Source organism: Pseudochaenichthys georgianus, chromosome 17, assembly GCF_902827115.2.
Source record: "Pseudochaenichthys georgianus chromosome 17, fPseGeo1.2, whole genome shotgun sequence".
NCBI lineage: Eukaryota > Metazoa > Chordata > Actinopteri > Perciformes > Channichthyidae > Pseudochaenichthys > Pseudochaenichthys georgianus.
Genome location: NC_047519.1, coordinates 35,397,669 through 35,417,796, shown reverse-complemented (window position 1 = coordinate 35,417,796; position 20,128 = coordinate 35,397,669). Strand labels below are relative to the sequence as shown.

The 20,128-nt window shown below is 42.5% G+C and overlaps 1 protein-coding gene across 1 annotated transcript in view; it reads right to left on the bottom strand.

Moving 5' to 3' along the window:
* Positions 1 to 20,128, bottom strand: part of tesk2 (testis associated actin remodelling kinase 2) — a 48,496-nt gene that overhangs the window by 6,575 nt on the left and 21,793 nt on the right. Inside the window, exons 6-11 of the mRNA XM_034103793.2 lie at positions 15,935 to 16,081; positions 14,140 to 14,222; positions 9,395 to 9,479; positions 8,644 to 8,727; positions 7,828 to 7,914; positions 2,421 to 2,559 (exon numbers count right to left, since the gene is read on the bottom strand). Coding sequence (XP_033959684.1) covers positions 2,421 to 2,559; positions 7,828 to 7,914; positions 8,644 to 8,727; positions 9,395 to 9,479; positions 14,140 to 14,222; positions 15,935 to 16,081 — 625 coding nt within the window. The remainder of the gene's footprint in view (positions 1 to 2,420; positions 2,560 to 7,827; positions 7,915 to 8,643; positions 8,728 to 9,394; positions 9,480 to 14,139; positions 14,223 to 15,934; positions 16,082 to 20,128) is intronic.

Below are 20,128 nucleotides of genomic sequence, written 5' to 3'. Positions count from 1 at the left end.
CACAGTCACCTATCTCTCATCAGAATGCCCAGGTCACACGTAACTCAAACACTGCAGGTCGCGCACATAGCGCGGGAAGGTGCAGCGGAGCTGTTTTATGTAGAAGCAAGCAATTCTTTTCTTTTAATCTAAAAAGCGAACTATTCAGTCAGACAGCAATTTATTGTAAAAGTAAAGCATTTACATTTTCAAGCACTTTATCTCAATTTCAAGCACCATTCCCAAAATGCAAGCACTTTCCCAACCTTGAAAACACCACGTCAAATTTCAAGCATTTTCAAGGATTTCAAGCACCCGTACGAACCCTGAGATACAACATAAACCGATCCTTCAGCCTCATATGAGCTCTCAGACACGTTCAACATTAAACTGTCATCGCTTGCTGCTGCGCGCCGTCGTGCGTTTGCATGCAGAAGCTGGGATCCTGGACGGTGCAGCTGGAGCGCTGTGCCCGCAATGACGTCACCCATCATTTGGCGGGACTTGAAGAATCCGCGAGAAGATCCAGAAATGGTCAACATTGAAGGATTAACGGTTATCAAAGTACAAATATCCAAAATCAGTTCAGTAACGGTTTTCAAGGGGACGATATGTACTCAAATGGATGGTTTGGACGATGGGGGAAACTCGTGTCACAGGCTCTTTAATGGGGCTCATGTATATATTCCTTCAGTTTATCATCGTAACGGATCGAAAAGTTTCTTTTTCAATACATGACGCGCTTCCACAAACAACAACAACAACATAATTATTACATTCAAATGAAGTAAATTATTCAAGTTTACATGAACTTTGGATAATAACACGGGAGGAATGAGCGGAAGCGCTCTCTCTCTCTCCTGACAGCCCTCAGTGTCGTCTCATGCCGCTCACTGATCCAGTAATGAGGGACCCGACAGTGAAGAATAAACTTATGCATAACTAGTTTAGCGAGTTCCAGAGGTAGATCAAATAGCTAAGTGTGTTCGGTCTAACTCTTAGTGTGTGTTTTGCGTCACGGCGGGCGGAGCTGCAGGGTTTCTGCGTCACACACACGTTGCATTCCGCTATTTTACTGTCTTTTTTGGTCACCTTGAAAAACTGCCAGACCGGTGAAGCCATTTTGGCGAGCTTGTTTTGACGCCAACAGTCGTGTATTTTGCGTAATCTGATCGGCCTTTAAAGAGAGCACCGATCGAACTATTAAGAGTGAATATCGGCCGATAACGAACGGCGGCCGATCGATCGGAGCATCCCTAATAACGACTATGCAAACAGGTCCATCTTGTGTTTTCTACGTGTTGTTAGCTTGATGTAGATTTCACTGTGTTGCATCATGTCCCCGATTTCCTTCTTCACACTCTTTAGTCGAGAGAAAAAGCTCTCCCGCCTGAACGAGAGCATGAGCGACTGTGTGAGGGTAGACATCAGGCGGCGGAGCGCTGGACCGAATTAGAAGTGAAACCTGGATCCATGGATCAAGTATTTCAAAATAGGCATCTAAATCTCAGGCCTGTGTTTATATTATCAGCAACCAAGGACTCTGTGCTTGATTTAATATGATGTGAACAAATGTTGGAACGGATTTGACGAACTTACTGGCGTGCAAAAAGAGGGAATACAGTGGATCTCACAGGGGAAGTTAAATCGACGATTACTCGATTCATGCAGATTAATGCAACTATTTCTATAATTGATTAACTTTCCAACTGTAACCTTTCATGCAAAAATGCCGTGTCAGCTTCTTGAACATGCAGATATCCTGCTTTTTCTGTTTGTCTGTGTAAATATCATATTATATCTTATGTAATAAACTATATCTGGGTTTCGGACTGACAGTAAAACACATATATTGCCTTTATTTGGGATATTGAGACAGTGGGATGACATTTTTCACTATTTTCTGCCAATGTACCAAACAATCAATCTATTGTTCATAATCTGCAGATTAAATCATATTGAGAGTTATTAGTAGCCACAACCCTAGGGGAAATATGGGTATTACTTTCCTTGCAAGCCGATTTTATAACTGAAAGGGAAGTGAAGTTTAAATCTGGACAGGACGGTGTAAACAGTTAGTAACTGACTGAACAAAGTGAGATGCTTTGGAAGAGGAACTGGTGTCAGAGAGGAGAAGTTCCTGTTAGCTTTGACACTGACAGGATAACAAGTTAATATCGAAGAGCTGTCCAATTGTACGTCTGACTACATGAGAGTAAATCCGGGGTGGGGGTATAGAGAGGCCGGAGGAAGGATGTTTAACAGGTTTCTGTTTCCTTGATCGATGATCCCCTTCCTTTTCAGGAATCAACTCGGAAACTAACGGACTTTTATTGACAGTAAATTAACAGTCCCAGCTGTGTGCACTCTGAAGCAGCTTGACATGACGTCGTTTTAAAGTGTGCTATATAAATGAATTGTATTATTATTATTAGCGTTACCTTTGGGTATCGTCTTCTTGTCGTTGTCCCCACTGAGAGGAACACACTCGTGCTCCATCTCTTCCACCTTAAGGCGGACCAGAATCTCCTCCAGGTGCCGGACGTTCTCGGTGAAAGACGGACGGAGTTTAGGATCCATCTGGGGAGGAGACGTGGAGACGGATGAGATGTATAGTTATGTTCTGGAGCATTGTGCAGAAGCCGGGAGGGATTGCACTCATTACTTATCACAAGGGAAAAGCTGCACTCACAGTATTTAGTTTCCAATAAAAAAAGGTGCTGCATTTAAAGACCATACGACATTATACTATTTTCCACACACAGAAATCAGAGGCGATGCTTCTACAAGTATCTGGAAGTAGAGTTTCCTGGTCTTTTACTATGTTGTTTAAAAGTCTTAAGGAAAGATTGTCATGTGGCTTTTATTGGCACTTAACTTTGATTACAGTTATAATAAAGTGCAATACTTCATAAGTTTCCGAGGAGAAAGTATAAGATGTTACATCAAACAAATATATTTTTTAAGTGAGGAAACTTAAAGTAGAATTAAGGACAGACGTTGACAATGAAAATAAGCAGCAATAAGAAGAATGGACAGGGAGGAAGGGTGGGAGATGTGAGGAGCTGGGAGAGAAAAGAACAGATGAAAAAACTAAAATGTGTGTTATGGAAATCTTACGCCTAGTCAACACTGTGGAGATACACAAGTCAGAAGTATCAAACAATAAATGGTGAAACAGACAGAGTCGTCTTGGATCTGGTTATTTATTTGAAGCTTCAAAGACACAGGTCTCCCAGAACACAAAGTATCCTGAGAGAGTGCGCAACGAGTGAAAGATGCCTACAGGTTATATAGCATTTAGTCAGTTCAACAACATTTCATCACTTATGGGGAGGGGCCCCGGCAGGAGAGATAAGCTTTCCAAAGGAACTGAAACTGTCAATCACTAATAGATCGAACCAGGGGCCCACTCAGCAAAAAGGGGAAGTGGGGAAACTTGGAACTCTGAAAGTTTGAAGTCAACGACAGCTGACACCGAAGTGCAAAAAAAAGATGCTTAAAAAGACACCTTGTATTAAACAACTTCCTTACTCTGGAGAAAGACTATGTGAACCGATGAAGGAGGAAAGGATGATACAAGCGAGACAACAGACAGGAGGAAGAGAGATGGAGCAAAGACAGGATCAGTCAGCGGGGGGCCGAAATCTGTAATACCCTCATCTTCTGTGGTTTAAAAGGATGTATAACTCAATTAGAGTACAGTGATTAATACTTGGGGCAAACTAAACTCTGAAAAGAGAGTCTGTATTTACTTTGGTTTAATTCACTTAATGTTGCCACACACTCATTTCATCAGTAGCTCAATTTAACAGCTGATGACTGCATGGATACGGAGAAAACCTCGTAACTGATCCGGCTTCTCGTGAGTCGAATGCCCCCCGGACAGAATCAGATTATTTAGATAATCAGATTGCCCCTCTTTTTCAAACAAAAGTTACTTAAGAAATTAAAAATAAATCGATGGGAATCGAGAAAGAAAGACGAGCCGTTCGGTAAATGTCACAAAGAAAAGTTGGTCGTAAACATTTTGTTTTTAAAGATCACGATTACAAAGGGATTGTTTCAACGATGTGATAAGATATGCACGATGATACGAATGTGATACGCTACGCCGCACCACGATGCGATATGTAAATACTTTGATGTGATAAAATCAACAAGGACTGAAGAGAAGACAATGTGTTTCAGACTCTTTAACACACATTTAATCCGGGATTACCTCCGTTTTCAAGATTGATTGGAGCACAAAGAGCGCAGGCTTACAAGGACCCTGAATCTGCTTGGATGGCAACAATTCATTTTTGCTGATCAGCACATGCTCAGAGACAATGTGGTCGGCAAGCCTCAGTATATTATGTTGATTTGTTGAGCTATTTTAAGGGTTGACCTACAATCTTTAAGCAGATTTTCAATTGGTTGAGCCGTTTTGACTTTGAAGGTCCCCTATTACACTGTTTCTCATCAATACATTACAGCTCTCAGATATATATACAAACATGTCTCTGAAGTGTTTGGCTCCAAACACCAAACAGGTCATTGCAGCATTACCCATAATCCCCTCTGTTTCAGCCCTGTTTCCAAAGTGCTGATTCTCTGTCTGTTACTTTTAGGGATGTAACGATACCAAAAACTCACGGTACGATAATATCGCGATAAAAAGTCCACGGTACGATATTTATCGCGATATTGAAAAATAAAGGGAAAAAATGTTTTTGTTTTTTTTTAACTTGAATTTTTTTTCTTGATTAAATAATAAATCTGATTTGTACAGCATTTTAGTAGGATGGTAGTATTTTAAAGTGTCAACAATATAATAATCAGACCCCGCAATAGAATAAATCAAGTTTCACTTTAGTTGTTCAAGTAACACACACACACACACACACACACTCACTCGTTTTTTTTTTAATCGCGGTAGATTTTGTCAGTCTCACGACGGTATTGAGACATTTATTTACCGCGATATTCGATATATCGTTACATCCCTAGTTACTTCAGATGAAAATAAGGAGCCCCTCCCCACGCCCCTCTGAGAGAGATTTGGTTAGAAAGAACACAATGGTGCTCTAGGAGGAGGTTCAGGTGATAAGGTGGGGGGGGGGGGTTACCTTGGTTGCTGATTGGCTAATGGTTACGCAAGGCAAGACATCGTTATGACATCATAAAGTGGCCAAAATCTGATCAGCTCATTTTCAGACAAGTTTTTATAGAAATGGATCAAAAAGAGAGAGAATCTTTGTTCCTGAAACGTTCAGAGTCTCTTTCCACAGAGAGGACACATGTTGATGTAGAGGAGACATGAAGAAGAGGGGACACATGTTGATGGAGAAGAGACATGAAGAAGAGGGGACACATGTTGATGTAGAAGAGACATGAAGAAGAGGGGACACATGTTGATGTAGAAGAGACATGAAGAAGAGGGGACACATGTTGATGTAGAGGAGACATGAAGAAGAGGGGACACATGTTGATGTAGAAGAGACATGAAGAAGAGGGGACACGTGTTGATGTAGAAGAGACATGCAGAAGAGGGGACACATGTTGATGTAGAAGAGACATGAAGAAGAGGGGACACATGTTGATGTAGAAGAGACATGAAGAAGAGGGGACACATGTTGATGTAGAAGAGACGTGAAGAAGAGGGGACACATGTTGATGTAGAAGAGACATGAAGAAGAGGGGACACATGTTGATGTAGAAGAGACATGAAGAAGAGGGGACACATGTTGATGTAGAAGAGACATGAAGAAGAGGGGGACACATGTTGATGTAGAAGAGACATGAAGAAGAGGGGACACATGTTGATGTAGAAGAGACATGAAGAAGAGGGGACACATGTTGATGTAGAAGAGACATGAAGAAGAGGGGACACATGCTGATGTAGAAGAGACATGAAGAAGAGGGGACACATGTTGATGTAGAATATACATGAAGAAGAGGGGACACATGTTGATGTAGAAGAGACATGAAGAAGAGGGGACACATGTTGATGTAGAAGAGACGTGAAGAAGAGGGGACACATGTTGATGTAGAAGAGACGTGAAGAAGAGGGGACACATGTTGATGTAGAAGAGACATGAAGAAGAGGGGACACATGTTGATGTAGAAGAGACATGAAGAAGAGGGGACACATGGTGATGTAGAAGAGACATGAAGAAGAAGGGACACATGTTGATGTAGAAGAGACATGAAGAAGAGGGGACACATGTTGATGAAGAAGAGACATGAAGAAGAGGGGACACATGTTGATGTAGAAGAGACGTGAAGAAGAGGGGACACGTGTTGATGTAGAAGAGACGTGAAGAAGAGGGGACACATGTTGATGTAGAAGAGACGTGAAGAAGAGGGGACACAGTGTTGATGTAGAAGAGACGTGAAGAAGAGGGGACACATGTTGATGTAGAAGAGACGTGAAGAAGAGGGGACACATGTTGATGTAGAAGAGACATGGAGAAGAGGGGACACATGTTGATGAAGAAGAGACATGGAGAAGAGGGGACACATGTTGATGTGGAAGAGACGTGAAGAAGAGGGGACACGTGTTGATGTAGAAGAGACGTGAAGAAGAGGGGACACGTGTTGATGTAGAAGAGACATGAAGAAGAGGGGACACATGGTGATGTAGAAGAGACATGAAGAAGAAGAAGGGACACATGTTGATGTAGAAGAGGCATGAAGAAGAGGGGACACATGTTGATGAAGAAGAGACATGAAGAAGAGGGGACACATGTTGATGTAGAAGAGACATGAAGAAGAGGGGACACATGTTGATGTAGAAGAGACATGGAGAAGACGGGACACATGTTGATGTAGAAGAGACATGAAGAAGAGGGGACACATGTTGATGTAGAAGAGACATGGAGAAGAGGGGACACATGGTGATGTAAAAGAGACATGAAGAAGAGGGGACACATGTTGATGTGGAAGAGACATGAAGAAGAGGGGACACATGTTGATGTGGAAGAGACGTGAAGAAGAGGGGACACATGTTGATGTAGAAGAGACATGAAGAAGAGGGGACACATGTTGATGTAGAAGAGACATGAAGAAGAGGGGACACATGTTGATGTAGAAGAGACATGGAGAAGAGGGGACACATGTTGATGTAGAAGAGACATGGAGAAGAGGGGACACATGTTGATGTAGAAGAGACATGAAGAAGAGGGGACACATGTTGAAGTAGAAGAGACATGGAGAAGAGGGGACACATGTTGATGAAGAAGAGACATGGAGAAGAGGGGACACATGTTGATGTGGAAGAGACGTGAAGGAGAGGGGACACATGTTGATGTAGAAGAGACGTGAAGAAGAGGGGACACATGTTGATGTAGAAGAGACATGAAGAAGAGGGGACACATGTTGATGTAGAAGAGACATGGAGAAGAGGGGACACATGTTGATGTAGAAGAGACATGAAGAAGAGGGGACACATGTTGATGTAGAAGAGACATGGAGAAGAGGGGACACATGTTGATGTAGAAGAGACATGGAGAAGAGGGGACACATGTTGATGTAGAAGAGACATGAAGAAGAGGGGACACATGTTGAAGTAGAAGAGACATGGAGAAGAGGGGACACATGTTGATGAAGAAGAGACATGGAGAAGAGGGGACACGTGTTGATGAAGAAGAGACATGGAGAAGAGGGGACACATGTTGATGAAGAAGAGACATGAAGAAGAGGGGACACGTGTTGAAGTAGAAGAGACATGGAGAAGAGGGGACACATGTTGATGAAGAAGAGACATGGAGAAGAGGGGACACATGTTGATGAAGAAGAGACATGGATATAGGTGACCTTTAATATTGCAGTACTGTAATCCCAGATGTTGAAAAACAGACTCACGTTGCAGCAGTTGAAGGCCAGCTGCAGGAAGTCGGGCGGACAGTCTCCCACCATGTGCTGGAACGTGTGATAGTCCAGGCCGAAGTTCTGCAGGAGGGGAAAGAACACGGAGAGACGGACAGATGTGGATATACGAATGTTAAACAGGAAATTGGTATTTATGATTCCAGACGTGGGATCAGGACAGAGCGTCATCAGATGTTTGACATCCCGCAACTCTCCTGCCAAAAGCCGCTCCGTGTCAAACTAATCCCTCGGACACGGCGCCGCTGACTGCCAAGTGCGCATTGTGTCCAATCAAATATTACAAAACACAGACTGCGAGTGCGAGATGGAGAACATGCTCTGCTGGTTTAAAAAAAAAAAAGGACGTTTTATATGAAGACACACACGAAAAAATATCAAAGGGTATTCGTGCAATTTAGTTTATGACAAACAAGTAAAAAGGAGACATTTTTTAATAGCAATAGCCCACATTTGTAAAAAATAGTTTTAAAAAGGCTCAGTTAATAAATGATGTTTATACTAAGCAGTAAATCCCTCTCTGTTAAATGACATTTCCACTAATACTAATATATACTGTATATATATAAATATTACCCAGGTTGTGTGTTTTATAAAAATCACCTCCCTATTCTTGGAGAATCTAAAAAAACAAAAGCACTCCAAGCTCCTCGGAGTCATGTGGATGTTGCACAGCGTCAACAGGGTGCGAGTTATCACGTGACACCAACAGATCAAGCCGTGTGCAAAAGCAAACATGCAGAAGGAGCGATAACAGGGTGAGGCATGGGTGAGAGGAGGATGAGCACTCACCTCTGTGCGGGGGAGGAAGTCAGGGTCGGCCTGCACCCTCGCTATCATCTCACACAGGACGATCCCATAGGAGAACACGTCGGCCTGGAGACAGACACACACACACACACACACACACGATGAAGACAAAACAACAAAAACGTCTTTGTGGGGATATTATTCAAGTTGAACCAAACGTTCTGACCTCTTCATTTGCAATATAACTCTTATTTAGACAGATATGTTTCCATTTATCGTCCGAGTATCATTGCTCTCAAGTATATGTTGTTTTCCTTTCACTATTTAACTACTTTAATAGTAATCCAGAAAATTCATACAGACAAGGTACAACATAATAAGTTAGTTGGTTATAGCTGGAGGGCAGAAAGTAATAATCATAATATATTCTTAAAAAAGGCTTATTAAGGAAATAGCCCTCCAGTTATCCAATCACATCGCCCCCTCAAATGGCACAGCAAAATAACAACAAACGTCATGATAAACATTCTCCACACCATAGGAGAACAATTAAAACTGACAAGTCTATCTTTCTAGTCTCAAGGTAGGAGTCCAACAAAGACAACTACAGTTTTAGTTATTATTATCTTCCCCATCTTAGCTTATTTCACTAATTTTAACTATATATTTATTTGTTGTTCCTTTCTTTTCACTATATCTATAAAGCGTCTTTGAGCACCTGTAAAAGCAACAACAAATTAAATCTATTATTATTAATTGCCACTTTTGTCTGGAGGTGAAAGTGCGGGACTACCTTCTCGTTGTACGGCTCGTCTCTCAGAACCTCCGGAGCCATCCAGAACGGAGAACCGACCACGGACAGCTTCTCCACCTCGGCACTACACACACACACACACACACACACACACACACACACACACACACACACACACACACACACACACACACACACACACCACACACACACACACACACACACACACACACACACACACACACACACACACACACACACACACACACACACACACACACACACACACACACACACACACACACACACACACACACACACACACACACACACACACACACACACACACACGTTAATGGTTGAATAAGAGGCCGTTAGCGACGGATGATTAATCTGCAGAAGCTCTTAGTCGACTCGTGGACTTCGTGGTGAGGTAGTGGAACAAAACTGCGTAGGAAGGGAAGACTTGATGTTCATTTGTTCAGGGCATTTGTGGGAGTGTGTGGAGGAATGTCTTTAATCTGCCTCTGTCATGTCAATAGGAACGACCTGATAGATAAAAGGAGCCGATGAGCACACTCTGTTCTGGCTTTTCTTAATCAAAATGACCCGCCTGCTCGGGGCATTCACCCGAGTGTGAACATCAATGGGGTTTCAAGTTACCAGCGGACGACTGCTGCCTCGATAGGTTAATGACTCCTCATCGCTAATCCTTTCGATTCAGAAGCTTTTTCTTTGTATGGATTACGTTTGGGTGAGACCAGTTTCATATCAAATCTGTGTGCACAGCGTCACCTCCGAGGAAACCCAACCTCCTTATACGTAGTACACGTACTAGGTGTGGCTACATTCAGTGCATTATCCCTACACGTCTACCGAGCAACACACACGAGGTATAGCGGATTATATGTATTCACATTAGGCTAAGTCGTATCAACTCGGTTCCTAAAGACATTTCAGAAAACGAATTACGCTCGTACACCGATAGTACCCCCCCGTTATCACAACACTAAGGTTGAGAATGTGAACTCTACAGCTTGCTATTAATGTCAGCGCCAGACACGTGCTAATAAATAACCGTGCGCCTGGCATGAGGACGAGGAAGACTCTCACGGAACAAAACATCGCAGAACAATAACAAGCGCACCTTGGTGGATAATTGATCTAATTAGGAAAAATGAACTACTTTATTTAGCATTAACCTAATTAACAACATCATGAACGCGAAAACTATTTTTATGAGTGTTTTTGTTTTGGAGCTACAAAAGTGGTTTTGCTGGTAACGTGTTGCTCACCAGGGGGAAGATCAATATCAAACAAGTTCAATACTTCATTAAGTTCACAACACTAGATTATTCAATTATTATTCTGTACATACAAATAAAGGATGGTCTTGTCCCACATGAAGCAGACATAGCATTAGCATTTAGTTGAAGTCGTGTTTCATCGCCTCACAAGTCCTATTTTCACTTTGCTAAAACAAATATATGGCTTTTTTTAACTGCTAAATGCTCAAATTAAACGTTGGGAGTGGGACACTGACTAGTTCTCCGTTTACTGCCTGTTGATTGGCTGGAAGTTTACAACACGTGGGCCCCAAGGAGCTGGTTAACACTTGGACTCAAATGAAGACTAATTGTGCCGCTTAAAACCAGATACTTAATCTAAAAGAGGCGACACAGCTCTGTAGCAAAAGTCGGGCGATGGTTATTAATGATTTATATAATGCATAGTAAAGCAGTTCGCTTCCAAGTAGGGGTGTAACGGTATCCGTATTCGTCCCGTACCGTCACGGTTCGGCACATGCAGTCACACGGCGAATACGCCTTTTTTTCCGAGTGGGAAAAAAGTCTGTCCTTCAGGGCAGTATCCACTACACTATTTATAATCCAGGGGGCGGTATTGCGCCTAAAAGCTGTTTGCCAGCCGCCCTTAAAGAGCCTGTGACACGGTTTTCCCCCATCATCGAAACCCATCAATTTGAGTACATATTGTCCCCTTGAAAACCGTTACTGAACTGATTTTGGATATTTGTACTTTGATAACCATTAATCTGCCTTCAATGTTGACAATTTTCTGGATCTTCTCGCGGATTCTTCAAGTCCCGCCAAATGATGGGTGACGTCATTGCGGGCACAGCGCTCCAGCTGCACCGTCCAGGATCCCAGCATCTGCATGTAAAGCTTTATATATATACAGTCAGATGTAAACGCACGATGGCGCACACAGCAGCAAGCTCAGACAGCGATGACAGGTTAATGTTGAACGTGTCTGAGAGCTCATGAGGCTGAAGGATCGGTTTATGTTGTATCTGTTAGAAGTTTAGGAATGAGGTGCGTCAATATGGGCGATCATATGGTCATGTAGCCAGTGGGACTGGGACTAAAAATCATCCCGGGACTCTCGACCGGCCCACTTCGGTACCGCTAGTAAATTGTCAACGGGGGGAGCGGGGGATGTAAAATACAAATATAATGTATAATGTCTGTGTCTTTGACATTAGCGCTGCTCGCCACCTGTACCCTGCACTACGAAGCCAGTTCAACAGACCCTGGATATGTTTGAGTAACAAACCGCTAAGCGGTCCTACGACGCTGGTTATCAACTCGGTAAATCAAGCCAGGGTTTCTCTCTCCAGCTGAGAGCGCGTTCACGTCTAAGACACGAGTGGATCTGACTTTAATTACATTTGTCTCGAGTGTTTCGTCAACATAATGTGTTAAATAATACTTCTGCATACAGTCTGTGACACTGTGAGTGTTGCACGGCCAGATGAGGCTGGAGAAGCTGACTCAGATAAGGAAATATATGATATATTATGATATTATATGATCGATGATCTGATGGATGATGTAATATGAATGATAAGTGCGACACGTCGGCGTCTTCTCTGCATACGGCAGTTTAAACTGTATTTCCTTTATCCTGTAATATGACTTGAGAGATTTAAACTCCGCACACTGAGTGGATCTCTTTTCTATAGACGCCGGAGGCGGGCAGCGTCAGGTAAAAGAAGTTATTTAGCCTTCTCAAACCTGAGCCTCACGCGCCGCCTATGGGGGATGTGCTAGTTACTTATCCGACCGGCCCACTTCGGTACCGGCCCATCGGGATTCGTCCCGATGGCCAGTCCGCCACTGCACCCAGCCCACGTAAACTGTCAACGGGGGGAGCCTCGCTGCGGGGAAACGGTGGACCTAGTGTCCCGATCGGAGTGGGAATAATAATAATAATAATCCGTGCATTTTATCCATTAATTTCCCCAACATTGTGGTAAAAAACCACACGTTTAATCCACGTTGTTGGTGTACTACAACTACAAAAAGCATCGGTTTGTTTTCTCATCAGTAAATGCAGACCGGCTCAAACAAACGATTTTTAATCATCATCCTCACTCATCATTTAATGTATCATATGTTCGCCGAATTGACATGAAAGCACCAATAAATGTAGTTTCATCTACTTGAGTTTATAACCACAAAAATAATCGATTTGTTTTTATATCACATCCGACGGGAGGAAATTCAGCAGCTCTCACTTTAATCCTAATGTAATCATCATCTTTACCACAATCATCTATGTTTATGTCGCCGGATTGACATGAAAGCACTGACAAATATGAATATACTGTAGTCAACTTCATTAAAACGTTATTAACGTGCCTAAACTCAGTAATTCACCATTTCTACGCATGACAACACACTTTGTCCGTGTTTGGCTCTCGAAGCGTTCCCGCATTGACGTCACTTCCGGCTTCCCCCCAAAACTTCAAAATGAGTGAAGGAATTTCCCCGCGATGTTCGAAATTATTGATATTTAACGAAACGGTATCGCTTTTTCTTTTTTAAACTGACGGTTCGAGATTACTAGTAGCCCAATATTTCATTGCACAACAGTTGTTGGGATGGTGTCACAGGCTCTTTAAACAACAAATGAAGAACAAGAAGAAACAACAACAAAACGAACTAAACAAGAAGAAGAAAAGTTAGTATGGCGAGTTCAGATAACACACAGGAGCTAGAACCCACCTGCTTCTTTTAAATCAGCTGTGTGGGAACATTTCGGGTTCCCTGTGGAGTACAATAACGATGAGGTGTGCGAGTGGTGGATCGGACGAGGACGGTGTGTCGGCGTTGTTCGATAGCGGTGCGGTATGCTAATGGGAACACACGCCAAACATGCTAAATCATATCAGAAGGCATCACTGGAGCCCGGCAAAAGACAGCAGCAGTTCAACAGCTGATCCCCGCTGCTTTTAAGAAGCCAATAGACATGAGGCCGAGAGACCAAAATAAATAACGGAAGCTTTTGGCATAATGTTTTTCAACGACTTTGCGCTCTGGAAAAACTTTCTTATTATTTATGATGTAATATTTTCAAGACATCCTTTTTAGTTTTACAGCTTGATGAAACCTTTTAGTTTGACATCAGCCATTATAGATGATATGGCCATCTGAGTGTACTGTGTATGGTTTGTTTTTAACTGTTTAATACAGTTAATTATTCAAAATGTCAGAGTTCTTTATTTTGAAACTGAAACGTGCACTACTGTTCAAACATAAATAACAACAAACCTGGAATTACGTATTTGGGACTTTTTTTTGCTTTTCCTTGTTGTACCGAACCGTGACCCCCAAACCGAGGTACGAACCGAACCGTGACTTCTGTGAACCGTTACACCCCTACTTCCAAGGTTTCTCTCTTTTGTTAAAAACCCTGGACATCATTTAACTCCTGATCTAAGACTGTGTATGTTTATCAGTATTAACTGCTGGACTCCTTACAGACTGGTGGGGATCTTCTCTGCCAGGCCGAAGTCTCCCACCACGGCTGCGTAACCGCTGTCCTCACACTTTATCAGGCAGTTCTGCAGAAAAAACATTATCAATATTATCACATGTTCAGTTGAGACACCAAGAACGAAAATTATATTATCTCTCAAGCCTCCACCTCCTGGTTGGACTTAAGCTTTCGGTATCCTTTTCATTCACATGTTAGAAAATGGGAATTACCAAGACATTACAAAATGCATTCCTGTAATGTTTGGACTCTTCCACTTAAACTTAAAAAGGAACTACTCTTAATATATTATTTCCATTTGTTGCAATACTTATTGTACAAACCATGTGTGCAATGCTTACGACTCATTTGGTACCCACGAATACTGATGAGGGCTGACATATATTATATTCATCAAGATTACGGTACTTAATTAATGTGCTTGTAAAAACCGCTCAGTGGGAAGGAGACGAGACTGTGGTCGCACTGGGCTGCTTCCAGTTGTGAATGTGTAACTGTGTAAATGTGATCAAGGCGTTTCTGTTCAAAGAGACTATTGCTCCAAGTGTAACTCCTCCTGAATAAATAAAGGTTGAAGAAAAACTGTTGTTCACTTTTGTCTTGAAACGGTCACCTTTGCTTTGATGTCTCTGCGTCATATCCTCTCTTGGGCTTGTGAGTGGATTTATAGATTACAACTCCGTTACAATGGAAGGGTTTGTATATGAGGCTCGATATAGCAGTGTGATGGCCACAGCCACTACACTGCATCCTCATCTTCAGTAGTTTTGCTCGAGTGCAGCTACAATAAAACATGCCAATTAACCCCACACATTTGCTCTAAATGTTACCATGTCCATTGGGGGAGGTTACTTCCTGGTTCAGCAAAGGGCGTGGCCGAGCGCTGAGGACTCATAAATACTGCAAGGAGCCAATTGGGACAGATTGGGACAAACCACCTGCTTCCATGTCAAAGGGGGGATTTGTCAGTGTCCTTTGTGTATGATGTGACTATTACTTATCCCTGGGGTTCAACGTGGTTTGGCCAAGCCACTATAGAGGTTCCTTGGTTTTTTATTGTAGCAGGTCAGTTTTGTTGAGTTAACACCGGTTATGTTTCTTTGAGGTATTTTCTGTTGACCTCTTTTATAGGCCTTATTGCTATTATATGATGTTTGTTTATTTAAACCACTCCTGTTGTCTTACTGCTTGGTCCCTGACAAGCATGCACACGGAGATAGTGAGAATATAAAAAGAAAAAAGGGTGTTTTGTCCTGTGAGTGTGAGTCATCAGCAAATGCAGTTTGTATTCTTTTCAGGAAGTTCAATCTGAGAAGTTAAACCACGACATGTAACCCTCAAACGGCAAAACTGTTGTCCGCCTGTAAAACCGAAACCTTTCTTTAATTTCTCTGGGCACTTGTTTGTATCCTTCTACGGATACACATGCGTTTACAGCAAGGTGCACACTGTCCCCGTTTACTGCCAACACGGCTGTGGGTCAAGCCTCCTGGTGCAGATTATCACATCGGACTGTGAGTTCTCTGCGGAGAGGCCGATGGGGCTAAGCGTGAAAGAGCAAGTGTGAAGACATGACATTTGCATCCAACCCAAAAGTAAACAGAGTGTGGCACACTGTCCTGGAACCGAGCACAGATAATGAGCCGTCAACAGAGAATATTTGAATATGTACTGGACAATAATCTCCTAAAGGAAACTCTGTGCTCTCCAATAAAGCCTGCAGGTCTATTTGCAGCGAGGGTTTCTCCTCTTAACGACCAATTAGCCCGCGTAGCTAACCTTGGAGGTGAGGTCCCGGTGGAATATGCCTTTGGAGTGCAAGTAAGCCAGGCCGCTGGCGATGTCGCAGGCCAGCTTCACCCTCGTGGGCCAACTCAGATGCTTGTTTCCGTCGAGAAGCTGCTCCAGGTTTCCACCATTTATGTACTGGAGAAAGACACATTGAGACACACAGAGACATGAGGAGGTACATATTAGCAAAATATTGACACACAATAAAGGAACTGATTACATTTGACTTGAATGTATACAACACCATTTCTGTCTTTAATATTAAATAGAATATACTATGATTATGTTCAGGTTCATATCAGTATGTAGTGTCTCTTCATGTCTCCATGCTTCAATGTTCAAAAAGCTCTTTATTTTTCTCATGCTGCCTGTGCTGCAGCACCTCTTTTCACCCTCCGTTTGAAACCAGAGCCCAGTCTGCTCTGATTGGTCAGCTGGCCCACTCTGTTATTGGCCCATAGAAGAGTGTTACAAAGTGATGTCACTATACAGAAGTAAACTGGTGAAAACAATGAACTTTGGGAATGTAGCTTTAGCAGACCACACACACACACACACACACACACACACACACCAATTGAAGAGGTCAGAGGATTGGAATGTGCTTCAGAATCGATGAATTGAAAAAAAAATCTTTAGCAAAACATTAATTGATTGACCGCATTTCTGCATTTGTCGATCGTATTGTTTAGCTCCGTCGGTGTGAAACCATATTTCACAGAAACTCAATTTGAGATGATGAAGCGTGAATACTCTAACTATGGCAGCGCTACAGTCTCTGTTGCCAGGGACAGAAACAGCAGACTGGTTAGATGGCTTGAAAAATCATTGGTCAACTGGTGACACACTGATCTGCAGAGAGGTCAGTACTAACGGCGTTACATAAAGCGACCTCTAGCTCAGAGTGGAGCGCTGGGTTACAGGCGGGCGGGCGGGCGGCCTGAGGGCGGCTGCTGTATCGAGCAATCGGAAAATGTGGCTGGCAGATTATTAAACCGGCCGGTAGTTTGATGCGTGCGTCTGATCAGGCTGCAGATTGATTGGGCTGCCAAGACGACAAATCAGCTCAGGGGGTTTAAAAGTATCCGGGGTCTTTCACTGCGTCTGTCAGCTTTGATCCAGAATAACCCGTCTGACCTTGCTCGTTGCATGCAAACACACAGACGCACTAATCCCACGTCCACATATCACGAAAACAGTGGTTAACTAGTTAGAGCCGAGACGGGATAAAGGGACGGTCTGGGTTAGCTGCGGTTAGCGGTATGACTGACTGAGAATTAGCACAGGCTGGATGTCTCCACTTCCTCACGCGATTGAATTAACTGAACCCAGAGTAATACTAATTTCATATGTGTACAGTTACTCTGTGTGGATGTTAAAGGTGTTGGATGACCTATCAACTAGATGCGAGGCCTTTCTACAAAAACAATCATCATCTCTCCTAAGCTCTGCGTGCCTTTTACAGCTCAAAGCAGACCCCTTGTCACAGCATCTCTGAAGAGCACTCAAATCCTAAGTACTGGGATGATTCAGCCCCTCGAGAGCAGAGACGATGTTTTCAATCAATGCCGTCTTCAAGAAGGTATCCCTCCATGTGAGACTTGGGAGTTCATTAAAAACTAAATGTGAAAAAATAACTAGCTTGATGCTGTTTCTATTCCCTTTGGCTCGAGCCCAGGATTATCTAATATGGAAAACATGCTTCGCCAACACTCTGTGATGCAGTCAGAGATCTGATGTCACATAATGTCAGGTTTTTTATCAAATTACTACTGACATAAGAAGTCTGATCAACTACCGTACTTTTCGGACTATAAAGCGCACCTGCATATAAGCCGCAGCAGCTAAATTGTCCGTCTGTCTTGCTCTCGTTCTTATGGAAGCCCATTTCCGCCACTTGAAAAAAATAAAATCCCCATGAAAAGTCATAATAATGAGATAAAAAGTCATAATTATGAGATAAGAAAGTCGAAATAATGAGATAGAAAGTCATAATTATGAGATAAGAAGTGCGCATGCGCTGCAGTGGCGCTATCTTTAAAGGTCCCTTCATCACCTTGCTGCTCTCCACCATGCAAACAGCATCTAGTCCTAAATAAGGTAACTATTACAGGTGACTTTTGTAAATGTTAGATGTTACATATAGCCTATATTGCAGCTAAACTACAACAATGCAGTTCATAGCTTTGACATTACCTGTTATGAATATAATATATATGCCTATAGTTTTGTGGTAACTTTCACGCCACTAATGACAATAGTGTAGGCATACTGCTGCTGTGAGTTGCTCTAACTCTAACCCGTGAACGTTACCACACAACTATAGGCATATATATTATATTCATAACAGGTAATGTCAAAGCTATAAACTGCATTGTTGTAGTTTAGCTGCAATATAGGCTATGTAACATCTAACATTTACAAAAGTCACCTGTAATAGTTACCTTATTTAGGACTAGATGCCGTTTGCATGGTGGAGAGCAGCAAGGTGATGAAGGGACCTTTAAAGACAGCGCCACTGCAGCGCATGCGCACTTCTTATCTCCTAATTATGACTTTTTATCTCATTATTATGACTTTTCATGGGGATTTTATTTTTTTCAAGTGGCGGAAATGGTCTTCCATACATTCTGTCTCTCGGTTCCACTTTTACTTTGGCGCGCGACCTGCCTCACTCTTTTCCGGCCTCCAGCTTTTCCTGCTGGAGCCGCCGCTTAAAGGTGGCGGGCGCGGACCGGTCATAGAGCCCATAGAGTTAAAGGTGGTTAATTTTACCTGTAAAATCCATAGATTTAGGAGGTTCCCTAGTGGCCGTTAGCTGTACACACAAAATGGGGGGAAAAGTCGCGGCTTATAGTCCGAAAAGTACGGTACTGTCTTACATGTGCTGTGCTGAAGTAAATAATGCAGAACAAAGTACTATTTAAATGTATTGTTTGTCATTAGATCCCACAGTGAAACATTCAATACAAATACTCCACAAGAAACTAACGATCTTTATGCTAAATGCACTAATCTGTATTTTATATTACAAACTAATTAACATTGTAGACACAATTGTCTTTTCATGTTATTTGATTATTATGTTTTTATTATTTTATTGTTTTTTTGACCCATTTTTAACTAAACAAACATGCCAGAAAACAAGTGATAAACAGTGCAGCAAACATGCAGAAACCCCCTTATTTGCAGCCTCCACTTAAATACTGGAAGAAACAGAAAGAAAGGAACATTTGAATATGAAAGGGGAGTTATGTTTAAGCAATCCATAGAGGTACAGTTTTGTGTTATTTAAGAAACACAATTGCAGATTTCTATTCCCCGAAACGATTTGTATTGCCATTATTTAAAAACACACACACACACACACACACACACACACACACACACACACACACACACACACACACACACACACACACCACACACACACACACACACACACACACACACACACACACACACACACACACACACACACACACACACACACACACACACACACACACACACACACACACACACACACACACACACACACACACACACCACACACACCACACACACACACACACACACACACACACACACACACACACACAGAGAAGAGATCAGAGGATTGGAGTGTTTGTCAAACACATTCCTCGGTAGCCGCAGAATTCAACATCTGTCGTCTGCCTGGTGGAGATGGAAAAAGCCCTCTGGAGACAATTAAAACTAATCCGACATCATTCCTTTATCATCTCATTTAAGATCTAGATGGCACCCGTTGTTTTCTCACGCTAACAGAATGTGCAAAGGTACAGAGGGTGCTCCAATATGCAAATCACATAGTTAAGCGGACGAGTGCACCTGCTGTGTCACCTAAAAGTAACTCCATTTGAGCAGTCACATTTTCGAAGAGCCTTTGAAAAGACGTGGTATGTTTCCCCAGATGCTATTTGTGTAGCTCCTGATCAGAAGTCGTGCTAACCGAATATTTTCCGTCAATTACGGATTTTTTCTCAAAAACTGAAAGCAGTCATTTTGACAGATTAGAACACAACTCGGAACAGCGCCAAAATGTCCACCAGTGGCCCACATTATATGACATGCTTAGTGGCCAGGTCGACTGAGGGCGATCTACTGTAGCCTGTATCTATTAAGTAGTCATTCACCGTCCAGTTGGTGGTGAGTGTGTGC